The sequence below is a fragment of the Crotalus tigris genome, unplaced genomic scaffold, assembly GCF_016545835.1.
Source record: "Crotalus tigris isolate CLP2741 ecotype Arizona unplaced genomic scaffold, ASM1654583v1 scf7180000017663.5292952, whole genome shotgun sequence".
Classification (NCBI taxonomy): domain Eukaryota; kingdom Metazoa; phylum Chordata; class Lepidosauria; order Squamata; family Viperidae; genus Crotalus; species Crotalus tigris.
The window spans coordinates 4,069,680-4,084,666 of NW_024096550.1; the positions used below are offsets into that span (position 1 = coordinate 4,069,680).

A 14,987-nucleotide genomic window follows, 5' to 3' on the forward strand; every position below is an offset into this window, starting at 1 on the left:
ACACGAGCAGGCGCATCCTCTGGCTAAAGAACTGGCAGGCGGATACCAAATCCAAGTGGAAATTGGCTTCGGCTCCGTACCAAGGGGCAAAGCTGTTTGGTGAGGCACTAACGCCATACCTGACAGAGAACAAGGACAAGCGCAAGGTCCTTAAACACATGCTTAAAAGGCAGGACAAGAGACCCGGCTCCTGGGGAAGGAAACAATCCTTTCGTACGGAAGCCAGGGTCAACTACTTTCAAAATTCCCAACCCTTCCAAGCTAGACAGGATAGGGAAAGACAGGGGGACAGACAGAACACAAGACATAGGCAAACACAGGGAAGACGGCCCTTTCGGGGGAACAACCGCCCCTTCCGCCGTACCAGATGACTCCCGCCCAGACCTTCCCATAGGGGGCAGACTAGCAGGGTTTGCTCCCCAGTGGGAAGAGACCACCACGGACGTATGGGTCAGGAACACCATACGTCATGGTCTATCTCTAGAATTTCTCTCAAAGCCCCCGAACCGCTTCCGCCCGTGCCCCTGTCCCACAAACCCAACAAAGAGAAGGCTCATGAACGAGGCCGTTCAGCACCTTCTAAACATACGGGCCGTAGAGCCGGTGCCTATGAACCAGAGAGACCAGGGGTTTTATTCTATCCTCTTCGTGGTCCCAAAACCCTCGGGGGGTTGGAGAGCCGTTTTGGATTTGAAAAGGCTAAATTTCTACATAAAATACCGCAAATTCAAAATGCAGACACTACGCTCCATCCTTGGAAGCGTAAGGAAAGGGGATTTTCTGGCATCGATCGACCTCACGGAGGCATACTTGCACATCCCTATCTCTCTGGCTCACCGCCGCTTTCTACGGTTTGCCTACAGGGGGCACCATTTTCAATACAGGGCACTTCCATTCGGCCTGTCATCAGCGCCCAGGGTGTTCACCAAGATTCTGGCGGTTCTGGCAGCACAACTAAGAAACGTACCAGTCAGAGTCCAGTGCTACCTGGACGATATTCTAATCCAGTCATCGTCCGCCCAGCAGTCTCGGGCGGACCTAAAGTTAGTGATAAAAATGCTGCAGGACCACGGCTTCTCGGTGAACTTTCCAAAGAGCCATCTAACCCCAACTACGAGAATACTCCACCTGGGAGCGGTCATAGACACAAAGGAATGCAAGGTGTACCTATCACAGGAACGCCTCAGCAGCATAAAGAAAGCCGTAAAACAGGTAAGCCGCGGTCAGTCAGTGACGCTGGTCTGCCTCTCCCAGCTGCTAGGGAAGATGATATCGACCATAGCAATAGTTCCTTGGGCAAGGCTGCACTCAAGAGAACTGCAATGGTTCATGCTCCCGTTTCAGAGACAACAAATCAGTGCATCCCGGAAGAGGGTAGGCATACCTCTGAGAGTACGACACTCCCTCAGGTGGTGGCTATCTCCAGCTCTCCTCAGGGGGTCCCCCTTCAGGGAACCAGACAGAGTAGTAGTCACAACAGATGCGAGCTTATTCGGCTGGGGAGGCCACTTGGGGACCAAGTGGACACAGGGCCGCTGGTCAGCGGTGGATCTCCGACACAACATAAACTGGCTCGAGCTGCGGGCTATTCACCTAGCGTTAAGGCATTTTCACAGCAGCATAAAAGGCAGGCACGTACTGGTCCTGACGGACAACGTGACAGCCAAGGCCCACATAAACCGTCAGGGGGGCACACACTCTCGCTCGCTCTCGGCCGAGGCCCTCCTACTGGGGGCCTGGGCGGAACAAAATCTGGCCTCCATAAAGGCCGACCACATATCGGGGGAGGCAAACATCCAAGCAGATCTGTTGAGCAGATCAACAATAGATCACTCGGAGTGGCAACTACACCCGAGGATCTTCAGGGAGGTCTGTCACCGCTTCGGGCTTCCCCAGGTGGACCTTTTTGCCTCTCCTTCCAATGCCCACCTAACTCGCTTCTTCTCCCGATTCCCATCCAAGGGAGCAGAGCAGACGGACGCGTTACGGAGCCCATGGCCAAGGGGGCTCCTGTACGCGTTTCCACCCTTACCTCTCCTTCCGGCGGTAGTACGCAAGATTCTGCGGGAAAGGGCCGAGGTAATCCTTGTGGCCCCTTATTGGCCAAGGAGACCTTGGTTCGCAGACTTGAGGAGTCTCTCCCGCACGAATCCATGGCGGATTCCTCCGGAGAGGATCTCCCTCAAGCAGGGGGAGATCTCCCACCCAGAGCCACAATGGCTACAACTAGCCGTCTGGCTCTTGAACGGTCAATTTTAGCCAAGGGGGCTTGCTCACAGGGTGTAATTAGGGTCATACAGGCATCAAGGCGCCCCTCCACGAACCGTATCTACGAGGCCACGTGGAGAAGCTTCCAATCATGGTGCTCTAAACAGGAATTGTTACTCGAAGGGATCACAATTCCCAAGATCCTAGAATTTTTACTAGATGGCCTAGAGAGGGACCTCTCGCCAAACACACTGCGCAGGCAAATCGCCGCCCTCTCAACTATACTTTCTGCCAGCCCCGGTGAATCCTTGGGCAAGCATCCCTTAATACGATCCTTCCTCAAGGGGGCTGCAAACATCAGACCGCCAACCGTGCACAGGTATCCATCGTGGGAACTACCACGAGTACTACAAGCTCTTACCAGAGCGCCCTTCGAACCACTCAAAACATGTGACATTCGCTATCTGACCCATAAGGTAGCATTCTTGGTAGCCATCACGTCAGCTCGGCGGATATCCGAGTTAGCTTCTCTCTCAATGAGGAAGGACCTGTGCCATTTTCACAGGGACAAGGTAGTCCTAAGAATAGACCCTTCATTCATTCCAAAGGTCAACTCCCTTTTTCACAGATCACAGGAAATAGTCCTACCAGACTTCTGTCCAAACCCAGCTCATCCCCTGGAACAACAATGGCACACCTTGGACGTACGCAGGGCACTAAGACATTACATTTCACGCACAGCGGAATTCCGACGCTCGGAAGCGCTTTTCATATCCTTCCACCCTGCTACTAGGGGCCGGAAGGTCTCGTCCTCTACCATCGGTAGGTGGATTAGGGCATGCATCACGGGGGCATACCAGGCGGAGTCCTTGCAAGTCCCCAAGCATATCACAGCCCATTCCACAAGGAGTGCTGCCACCTCAGCAGCATGGGCCATGCAGGCTTCTATTGAAGAGGTATGCAGGGCAGCCACTTGGGCCTCGCCCTCTCCATTCATTCGTCATTACAAAATCGACAGGTACTCCTCTGCAGAGGCCTCCTTCGGTAGGAGGGTTCTCCAGCAGGTGCTAGACCAAAGTTGCACACGGGACCAGTCTATTCCCCAACCCAAGGGACAATAGGCTTTGGTATGTCCCACTGCGTGGATTATCCATCTCCAGTGCTGGAGAAGGGGCGTTGACTTACCTGAACGCCTTTTCTCAGCACGGAGATGGATAATCCACACCCACCCTTATAGACTAGAATAATAGGGTATATTTAGTGGAGCCAAAACGTCTTACTGTCAGTCAATGGCTGCGCTCGAGTCAAGACTAAAGGATCATGGTCCAAGACGGGGCGTGGCAACTTTGGCTGACTGATCTGATTGGCCAGGAATACAGTCTCAACCCACTGCGTGGATTATCCATCTCCGTGCTGAGAAAAGGCGTTCAGGTAAGTCAACGCCCCTTTTCTATCCAAGGCAGAAAAAGGCAAAGGGAGGAAACACATTGCCAAATTTCTTTGAGCAAATACTCCAAACTAAACAAATTTCAGTGGAATTAGGAGAACTTTATTTTCTGCTACATATCTGTAGCAATGGTGCTTGCTGAGGTTGTGCAGCTGTTATCCTTGGCATTTCCCCTAATGCAGTAGACACAAAACACATGAACTGAAATGCTTACAGTGTACAAATTAAAAGCTGTGGCAAATGTTCATTTGTGATGTGCAAACATGATTCTCTGCAGCGTATCTTGCCAACTAAGTATATTTAGGAAATGGATAGCTTCCCATCCTGCTTATAGCATCTTCATGGACATTTGAGGAATCAATCATATTTCAAAGATCTGACTGATATAATGCAACAGAATTTAAGGAATATAATGTGGATTAGATTTATTATTTTAATCTAGACTTACTAGTTCTTGGAAATGTTTAAGACAGTTTGTCAGATGTCCAGCAATTTGAATTCAAAGCACAAAACGATTTGGAGCATGGGTGGGTATACCCACAACATTTCTCAGAAATTTCTTAAACCATATGTGTTTTTTTCTGGGGATTCTAGGTGAGTTGAAGAGGGAGCTTGTGCAAACCCAGATAAAAAGTTACAGCTGCCAAAGCCTGTTACGTACTTCACCTTATATTTTGCCCTTCAAATTAAGAACTCTTAACAGCTCTGCTATGTGTATCATCTTGTATTAGTCATAGATCTGATTTATATAAAGGACCAAGTTTATTTACCTTTGGTTTCCGTGGTTTAGAGTTGTGTGCTATGTAACCTTAGCCACTGTGGTTTTAAAATTATGGTGTATAGTTTAGTATAATCTGTATAATTCCTAGTTTTTGTATCTTCTTCCAGAAAATTATCATTTAAAACTGGATTATAGAATGTGTGAATGCAACCATTGCTTCGTAACTGATTTTTCTTCTTGAAAACAAAATGTCAGATAAGAAAACCAATAGGTCACAGTCTGAGGAAATATAATATATTGTATATTTTTCCTCTTGGTTAATATATTTCAGTTCCTTGAGATTGTGTTGCATATATAAATGAACATGAACATTACTTGGTCTGTTTTTAGCAGGTGTTAATTTAAAAAGTCATGAGATAACAATATTAGCTTAAAGCATTATTTTATCTAAAATATATAGCACTACTTTATTACAAAGCATATAGCTGGATTTTTCATTTTGTCACATGTACTAAAGTCTACATAAGGAGTTCAGGGTTTAGAATTTTTTTCCTCCTTTGATCTCACAGAAAACAGTGCCCAAATTACATTTTAATTGAGTTTCAGTCTTTTAATTTCATCTGAATTTTAATCACATGATCATGGGGATGCTGCAGAGGGCGTGACTGTGAAAAATGGTCAGAAGTTCAATTTTTCAATGCCATTGTAACTTTGAACAAATTGTTGTAAGTCAAGGACTACCTGTATTTATTTTAGATTGAAGATTTAGACTTAGACATGTAACATGGCATACAAAATGTAGAAAAGATACAGGTATCTGTATCTTGGATATTGGTCGCTAAACACTGCAGTTGTTAAGACTTGATTTTTAGAACGGTTGTTAAGCGACTAAGGTGATGATTAAGTGAATCCAGCTTCTTGAATTGACTTTTCTTGTCAGAAGCGAGTTGAGAAGGTTGCAATCACACGACCACAAGGTACTGCAGCTGTTGTAAATATGAGCTGGTTACCAGGTGTCCAAATTACAACCACAGGGGTGGCACAACAGTCATAACTTCAAGGACAGGTCTTAAGTTACTTTTTCCAAGGCCATTGTAACTTTGAAATGTAGTTAAATGGTTATAAGTCAACAAGTACCTGTAGCAATGTAAGCATATTCAGAAGATCTTTTTGATGGACCATTGTTTAGGCTGTAGCATTTTCTAGTAATGCTGTTCTGGCATTGCAGCTTGATTGTTAGCTTTTTAAATCAGAATTTAAAACCATATATTATATTTCAGTCCAATTACTTTAAAATGGAAGGAAAATATTCTCACTCCATCCTCAGTGAAGCTGGAGGAGGACAATGGTGCAAGTGTGAATTCAAGGTCCTTGTACTCTTATTTCATCTGAACTAGGAAAGTGTTATTTTCCTGGTGTCTTTCTTTCTCTTTGCTTATAAGTTTCAGCTTGCATAATATTGTTGTAGGTTGTAAGTGTCAGAACTACATTTCTCTCTGGCACTGATGCAATGTTTCTTATTTAATCTGAAATTAGCCCCGCTTCGTGGCAACCACTATTTATCTAAAATGCACCTATTGAGATCAAATGCACTTGATCTCAATAGATAGCTGGTAGAATCTGAACTGTGCAGGTTATTGTATTTACAAATCTGTAAAAGTATATTATTTAATTTTGTTTAGGAATATGAAGCACGGATAGGAAAATTGTGTAAACCTGCACCCCAAGCAACAAGGCGTAGACACTTTGAGTTTGAGCCACTTTCAACCACTGCTCTTATTCTGGAGGATCGACCATCGTAAGTCCCTGTGAATTCTTTTTACAAGTGTTTCAGTGTCAGATCAAAAAGTAAGCTAAGATAGGGACTCAGGTAAATTATTCTTGAATTGTAGCACACAGTGCCTCCCCTTTCCCAAAATAATAAAACTTAATTTTTTGTGAATATAATACAAAAATATATGCAGTGGGAATAATTATATGCTTACCTACATACATATATACTTAAAACAAAGGCATTCCATAGTTGTTCACATTAGGGAAACTAAAACTTACCTTAATAGGAACTGCAAAAAATGTATCTTAACTTTAATAAGTATCAATTGAAAAAAAACATTCTTTAGCTAACCATCATGTTCTAGTTGAGTACAATCTAATATTGCTTTACTTTTATGCTTAAACCATTTAAAAATCTAAATGGGTACAACTTTACCACCTAAGAATTAGGCTTTAATGTTAGCATGTATCTGAGGAACTATACTTTGTACAATTGACACGCTACTGAAAATAATCCTAAAACAATTGGTAATGCTTTCTTTGGAACTCTGATTTTGAAACAAAGCTTTGAAATACAGAGCTAAGATTAAATAATAAAACCTGCATTTTTATCACTTTAAAATAAATAGTGTCTACTCTGCATGGAGTCAATAATTCAAATTGATTTGCTGAAGTAACTTGTGCTCACTTATTTTGAATTTATTCAGAACATTTACATGTCGAAGATCTATATGTTAAGGATTCAGAATGTTTGATTTTTTTGTATCTATCAAGAGTCCTTTTGGCTGATGTCAAGTGAGAAGGTTAGACTACTTGGGTGGATAAAGAAGTAAACAATCAAAGGTTTATAAAATAACAATGAAGCATGAAACTGCTAGTAAGAATAGAAGTAGACATTCAGATGCTTTATACCTTGCTCTTTCAGTATTAATGCTGGTAACATATTTGGAAAGATTTTTGTTAAGGACCAAAGCATGCAAATTTGCAGCTGTCTCTTTTCATGAGGCAAGTACTACTACTTGTCCACATATGTAATGCTATCACATCTCTTGTCCTCATGGAGAGTTTTTTTTTAAATCCTCTAATCAGTTTTCTCTCTCAATTTTTTCCTGTCTCTAATTAGAATAGCAACAGAACACTTTCTAAAGTCCTTGAATATTTCTTTTAAGTTTGGGTTGGGAGGATATTATGACTTCAGGGAAGGAGTAAATTATTTGAGTGATTGGAGTAGGAGTTAGATGAAAAGCAACTTATTGGAGCTGCAGGGCTTGAGTAGTGAATTATTTTATACAAGGAAGGAGGAAAGGATGTCAGAATGGATAATATAAAGTTTGTGTGGAAAAGGTATGGCCCTATTTTTTGAATGCTTTGGAATAGGCTCAGTTCTCAAATATAGATGTATAGCTGAATAATGAAAACAGTGATGTTGCCTAGTACACTGGAGACTAATTATATCGCAGTGGTCTATTCCTTTGGGTTTCATGATACCATTATCTTTTTGGTCTTATTTCTGCACATACCTGCACTGGTATGTTTTTCCCACGTTGGAACTGATGATAGGATATAGTTATACTTTAAACAATTTTCACACTCTTATTCAGTAATTTCAGGTCTCTTTCAGAGAGAGCAATTATAATCCCATATCATTTCAGATTACCCTTCAAATATCCTTGGTCCAAATTTGTCAGAGAACAAATTGGTTTGATGTACACCTTGCATTGAATCTAGAAACTAGATTTTTAGCATAAGACCAATTAGTCCAAACTATAATTTGTTCCATTATTTGTAATTAGACTTGCTCCTAAAACATTAGTTATACGCTCTTAGGTAAATTATTGGTGACAATCTGTAAAATGAAGGATCTGTAATACCATTCTAGCATTCCTTTTTTAATATATGGAACATTTAACAAGACTTTAATTTGATTAATCTATATAGTACTTAAAATTCTTTTCAGGAACCTTCCCGCAAAATCTACGGAGGAGGCTTTACGTCACAGACAAGAATATGATGAAATGGTGGCAGAAGCAAAAAAGAGAGGTATGCCTGAGCTAATAATATTTAGTCCATTATGTACTTTATCAGATTTAACCAAACTTTAAAAACTGGCTTGTTACAGAGGCACTATCCTATTTATATTCTTTGGATAAAGTTAAAACAACATTCTTTCAAGTCTTCTGGATTATTTTTACTACTTCAGGACCACGTGTATGCCACAAAGGAGAATTTATAAACCAGAAAATTTAGTTTCCATGATTAATTGATTGTATCATATTTAAAACTGAAACTGAATTATAATTACTCATTAGTGAATATGAACATTCATAAACTAAGATATAGGTAAAGCTTTTTAAAACACATGTTTTCTAATATATGCACACATGGACACAATATATCATTATTTATTTGTATCCTGTCTTTATTATTTTTACAAATAACTCAAGACAGCGAACATATCCAGTACACCTTCTTCCTATTTTCCCCACAACAACAACTCTATGTGATGACCTTGTTGGCCCAAGGTCATGCAAATAAAGAGATAAATCATATCTGTTTGCAGACTATGCTGAGAAATTTTGTAGCATGACTTTCTAGATGGTTTTATAAATTTATATACACACACACACACAACACATTGAACAAATAAAATGTGCAGTGTATGAATACGGACATGAATATGGACTTGAAAAAGTCCACTTTTTTCTATCCACAGTAATCTTTCTCAGACTAGCATTCAGTAGATCTTTTCTGAAGCCAAAAAGCAGCCATCTCCTTCCAATGAGTAAACCATATTTATATCTTTTGCAGTGTGCATTGTTTGTATAACCTGAAATTTTTATGTTGTTTGATGCACTGTAAATGTAAATATTAAATTACTTCATGGTTTGATCTTTAACCCTCTTTGTCAAGCTGATCATCTTTGATGACAAACCAGAGGTCCTATTTAACAGCCACCCACACATGCACACGCGTGCGTGCGCGCGCACACACACACACACACACACAGAGAGAGAGAGAACGTTATATACATGAAAGAGATTGTTTGTTGTACATGCTTCCTAGAACCGCTCAGACTCATTTGGCTGAAATGGAAAGACTATAAAATTGAATGAATGAATGAATGAATGATTTTTTTCTAGCAACAAGATGTTTGCTATTTGAAAGAAGCACAAACTGTCGTACAAAATATAGCACATTAGGCACATGCTATTATGTTAAACACCTATAATTAGTGTTTCCAGTATTTCAGTCCCAAGTATGCTACTAAACCAGATTCATGCCATTCCTTATTTCAGTGGGATTGATCTGTTGGAAATTATACTGTAATTTAATCATACAGAGAACTCTTATTTTTAATATCATAAGTATTTCAACAATTGTAAAACAGAATATAAAACAACTAATGTAGATTGCCACATATTTTCAGGGTAAGGTAGAAGCTTCCAAGATTGCGATCATTCAGTTTCATCTCTATATTTAAATACAGTTGTGGTTCAGAGTATAGTAAATATTCTGATGTGTCAGGAAACGAATTATTTTTTAATGTACTTTTGAGGGCCTTTTTAAGATTCTGAGAGACCCAGAGCCAGCATTTTATTTTGATTTTCCATTTTTTTGTTCATTGAAGTCATGGCTACAAGAATATAGGAAACTATTCAAATAATTGAAATAATTTCCATTATATTTTAACAGATTATTTTTTTCTGATTTTAAGAAATAATACGGATTCACTCATTTTGAAATAGTAAATTAAGTTACAGATGAGGGATGGGGACCCCACCATTGCTGGAACCTATGGCAGTTGTCCCATTCTTTAAAAATCATTAGATCTTTTCTTCCGTGCTTTTTCTCCTTTTGCATCCCTGTACTTATATACAATTATTTAGTTAGGGCAGTGCCTCATGATATGAAGTAGATTCTAATCTAATCTAAGAAAACTTATTTTAAATAAAAACAGTATTGCTGTCCAGGGGCACCAGTGCACCCATAGCAGTTTTCCTTGACATCTGCCAGACTCTGTGTCTTGATGCGTAAAAAATTGACATTCAGAATCTACTACGACTATGTAGATTTTCACAGTCACAAAATGTTGACTGTAAGATATGGGTAAAACACTTCATCCTTAGAAATGTAACATTCTTGGAAATGTTCTCAATTTCTTCCAGATCATGCCACCTGACCATTCCAGCTGTTATAGGGCTATTTTCCTCCCCCCCCCCCAGTAAATCTTCCAAAATAAGGAAGTGATTTATGGTGCTCTAAATCTACTTCTAAAAAACACCTGGAAACTCTTGGAACTGCCCAGTAGAAAAAAACGTAACATTTTAGAATTCCTCAGAATGTTCCTTTTCTGGAGATGGAACGGTTTGCACATACCTCTTTACTTTTTCTGATATTGAAAAAAGAGCTACAACAATGTAACAAATTCATTCATTCCTGTAATTAGAATTATCTCTGCTAAGACTTGCTTTACATAGCAGGTATATATTTTATAAGCATTTATATTTAAGGGGCCCATATCCTTTAATTATCTAATATTTGTTTTAAACATGGCTTTTTGACGTCACGTTGCAAATAAAATTCTGAATTTAATAGAAATTAAAGAAGCTCACCGAAGAAAGAAAATAATGAAAGAACGCTTCAAACAAGAGGAGAATATTGCTAGTGCTATGGTGATTTGGGTCAATGAAATTCTGCCTAATTGGGAGAGCATGTAAGTGTAGAATACTTGGTAATACAAGTGATTTCCTTGTGTTCCTGCATGTTTTCCTTTCTGTTCTCAGCTGTACTTTTAATTCATCATAACATAGAATTTCTTTCTCTTGTATCCGCTATTTTATTTTTTTAATTCAAAGAGCACATATTAAGAGAGCAGTGGATGCTGATTTATAAGGATCAGGCAATACACTTGCAGGAAGCACTGCTGGCAAATTCCAATAAGATCTCTGGTTTCTCACGTGAAGCTAAAGTTTACTGCTATATTTGTTTCTACAATATTTCTAATAGTACGCAAACAATTACATTTACACTCCTTTTATTTCTGTGTGTTTATAGGCGTTCTACAAGGCGAGTGCGAGAATTATGGTGGCAAGGATTACCTCCAAGTGTTCGGGGAAAGGTTTGGAGTCTTGCTGTAGGAAATGAATTGAATATCACTCCTGGTATGTTTGAAGCATATAATAGTTTCAAGTGATATTCTGCAACATAGCTCAACCTTTGGTTGTCTTGAGTGTATGATGGTGTCCATTTTGCCCAGGAATTAATTGCATTATTAGCTGTCACACTTCAGTATCCTAGTGCTTCCCTTATAAATGATGAGATTATGCAGCACTCAAATCCCTGTCTTAAACTGAAACCCTTTCTTTAAAAGATAATCAATAGGGCTGAATGAAAAAAAAAACCAAGAGTTTTTTTTAACTATTCTACAAGTTAAACTTACATGGTGCTGACTAACATTTCTTATGATATACACTTAGCTAGTAATAATCTATAATACTTTAAATTTTAGCTCTAAACAACTTAGAAATAATGCAATATTAATATAGGTGTGAATTCATTCATTGTGAAAATTAGCAAATTAATTTTCTTTTTAGTTTGAATGGTTAATTTCAGAACAGATTTTCAAAGATTTTGCTAAAATCAGTATATTAGTGCTGCTTCCCACTGTTTCTGAGTTAGGATGTTGCTGACCTAATCAATATCATTGTAATTAAGAAAATGTAGACATATTTTCTCCAGGAGGAGGAAACGACTAAAAGGCCATTAAATGGTTTCTCTCTCTCTCTCTCTCTCTCTCTCTCTCTCTCTCTCTCTCTCTCTCTCTCTCTCTCTCTCTCTCTGTGTGTGTGTGTGTGTGTGTGAGAGAGAGAGAGAGGGGGGGGGGGAAGCTTCTTTTCAGTGGCTGCAATTGTGATTCAGTGACTAGGGAGGTGATGACCAGATTGTTTGAGCCAAATAATGATAATCAACAGTTTCTCATCAAACTTTAATTAGGTGTCAAATGGTATACCATTGAATTAGATCCTGGACTTTCTACTCTTCATTTTTATTAATGACTTAGATATATTACATTTGCAGTTAGCACAAAACTTGATGGTAAAAGTTAATACTGTAGCTCACAAGAGCAAAATTCAAATTGTTCTTGACTGATTAGAAAGATGAATTAGAAGTAACAGAATAATATCTAATGGAGATAGATGCAAAGTTTTCTAGTTAGGAAAAAGAATCGAATGCACAAGAAATGAGGATTATCTGGCATGATAAATGAGAACAGAATATTTGAATTGTAGTTGATTGTAAAGTGAATGTGAATCAGCAATCTAACAATGCTTCTAAGAAGGCAAATTCAGTTTTAGGGTCTACAAATCAACTTTCCAAATCATGGGAAGCAATAATTCAATTTAGTTTGGATTATTCAGCCCTTTCTGTTGGCACAAGTAGGATAGGCTTGTCCTAGCAGGACAAGATGATTCATCAGCTTGCCTGGACCTGTGCCATTAAAGGCTTTAATGGTCATAACCAACACCTTGAACCGCATTTGGAAGCAGACCAGTAGCCAGTGAAGTTCACTAAGCAGAAGTGTAATATGTGTCGGGTGCAAGAAACTAGGAACCAAGGTTGTTTAAATGAGTACAACTTTATGTCATGCTAGCGCTCTTTAATCTGAACTAGTAAAAACTAAGGCAAATTGGCAGATTTGAGTCAATGGAATTGGCAGAAAAGAGTCAATGGAATTCAAGGAGGGCTGGACCTAGATTCTGAATGACATACTTGACTCCTCCCTTGGGCTCAGTCTCATCATCCCGTTTGTCACAGGCCATCCTAGGGCCCCTGAAGACTGCTCTCACTGCAACACTTGGTACCAGCTGAAGCTTCTGAATGAACGTCAAGGGTAGCCTCCTGTAAGGCATATTGCAGTAGTCCAGGCGAAAAATGACCAGGACTTGAGTAACTGAACGCAGAGAGTCATGATCCAAGAAAGGTCGCAAGTGGTTCACAAACCGGAGCTATGCAAAAGCTCTCCTGAGTCATGCCTGCCACCTGCTCTTCGAGCAGGAGATGCGAGTTTCCCAGCACAGAACTTCCAAGAGACAATTGTGTGTTTCCTACTTATTTAAAGGGAAAGTCAGAGAGGAGGTTGCGAACTAGGTCTGAATGGGATAGTGCAACCACTGTCTCAGCATGAGGTCCTCGCTTAACAACTGCAACTAGGACTACTGGAACTGCCATCGCTAAGTGGTACAATCATGACATATTGTCATCACTTTGCTAGGGTAGAAGTATCAGCCCTAATAGCTAAGCAAGGCCCACTTGTGCATATATGCATTATTCATAGTAACTAAAGCTTGTATTTATCACTTTGTATTTTCTCTTTTTATCCTTTGGTGAGTAGAGCTTGAATCTAATTATGAAGGTTACAAATTCCTAAATCATCAAACCGAGACTTCCACTAGTCAATTTATAGAAGTTCTGATCTTAAAAACCTATAAATTAATATTGAAATAGAAATCACATTCAATTTGCAAAATGATAAATTTGATTTTTGGCTATATTTTGCTCTGTTTTGCAGAACTCTATGAAATCTTCTTATCTAGAGCCAAGGAACGATGGAAGATTTTTGGAGAGACAGGGACTGAAAATGATACCGAAGGTATTTTGAAATGGTACCAATAGCTGCTCTTATCATTTCACAATACATAATGTACTGTTTGTAGTGTTTATTATAGTGCAAAGCCACTTCCAGGGATTTTAACAATATAATTTCCTAGCACAGAACTTTTAGCAGACAAAATTGTGTGTTTCCTACTTACTTAAAGAGAAAGTCAAAGAGGAAAATTCTAGAAATATTATGTAGAGGATCTATTCTCTGTAGTAGTTCAATTCTCAATAATCAGTGTTATGTGAAATTTCTGGATCCGTTCAACCCTGTGTTAGACGATCTTCGTTTTATATTACAACTTCATAGCTATGGTTATAAGCTTCATAATGCCCTTTCTTCTCAAATAACAGCCTGACTAACTTAGTAAGATTCTGGTTTTATAAGTCATGCAAAGTTCACTTTTTATGCCCAGTTGGTTTTGCTTCTTATTTTTTTTGGCTGTTACAAAATTGAGGGAAAAGATGATACGTTTTCGATACAAGATCCTAACTCTATCATCTGCTAAATGGCTGTATGGTATACATATCCCTAACACCCTTATGAATCCTAGTTACAGGTAGTCCTCATTCAGCAGCTATTCAAAGTTATTACAGTGCTGAATGAGGAAACTTGTGACAGGTCCTCATAGTAGCAGCATTCCTGAAGGTCACATGATAACAAGTCAGGTGCTTGGCAGCTGGCTTGCAATTAAAACATTGTAGCATCCTTTGCAGTCTTCACTGTTGGCTTCCAATGAGCAAAGTCAGTGGGGAAACCAGCAGGTCACAATGGCAATCATGATATTACTCCTAATGACCATGCAGGATAAATCTTAACAACAGCAACCGGAACTGCCATCATAAGTCAGTGCAGATGCATCACACTGCACTTTATAGTAGTGCATCCAGCAACAGAGTTCTTTGTCCCAATTAGCCATTGGTAATTGAGGATCACCTGTACATATCTTCCAAAACCAGTGCCAGGGTAGGAAAATTAAGTGTGCTGTTATGGAAACCTCATAATGAATAGTGCGTATATTTAGTGTAGGGAGAAGACTCCATATAAAGAAGCAACAGAGCTGAATCATAACTTACTTTGCAGAAAAAAGATGTTTTAATTAATTAATTAATTAATTAATTAAAATAAAATGCCTCCCTAGTCTCACACTAAAGGCTCATCTAGAGAAAGAAGGAAGAGCG

General features: G+C 39.4%; 1 protein-coding gene across 2 annotated transcripts in view; it reads left to right on the top strand.

Moving 5' to 3' along the window:
• The window catches only part of TBC1D12 (TBC1 domain family member 12), a 61,999-nt gene that overhangs the window by 34,736 nt on the left and 12,276 nt on the right, over positions 1–14,987 (top strand). For both annotated transcript variants that reach the window (XM_039335994.1, XM_039335995.1), the window contains 5 exons: positions 6,059–6,174; positions 8,107–8,189; positions 10,746–10,863; positions 11,205–11,311; positions 13,720–13,800. In XM_039335994.1, the coding sequence (XP_039191928.1) occupies positions 6,059–6,174; positions 8,107–8,189; positions 10,746–10,863; positions 11,205–11,311; positions 13,720–13,800 (505 nt within the window). The remainder of the gene's footprint in view (positions 1–6,058; positions 6,175–8,106; positions 8,190–10,745; positions 10,864–11,204; positions 11,312–13,719; positions 13,801–14,987) is intronic.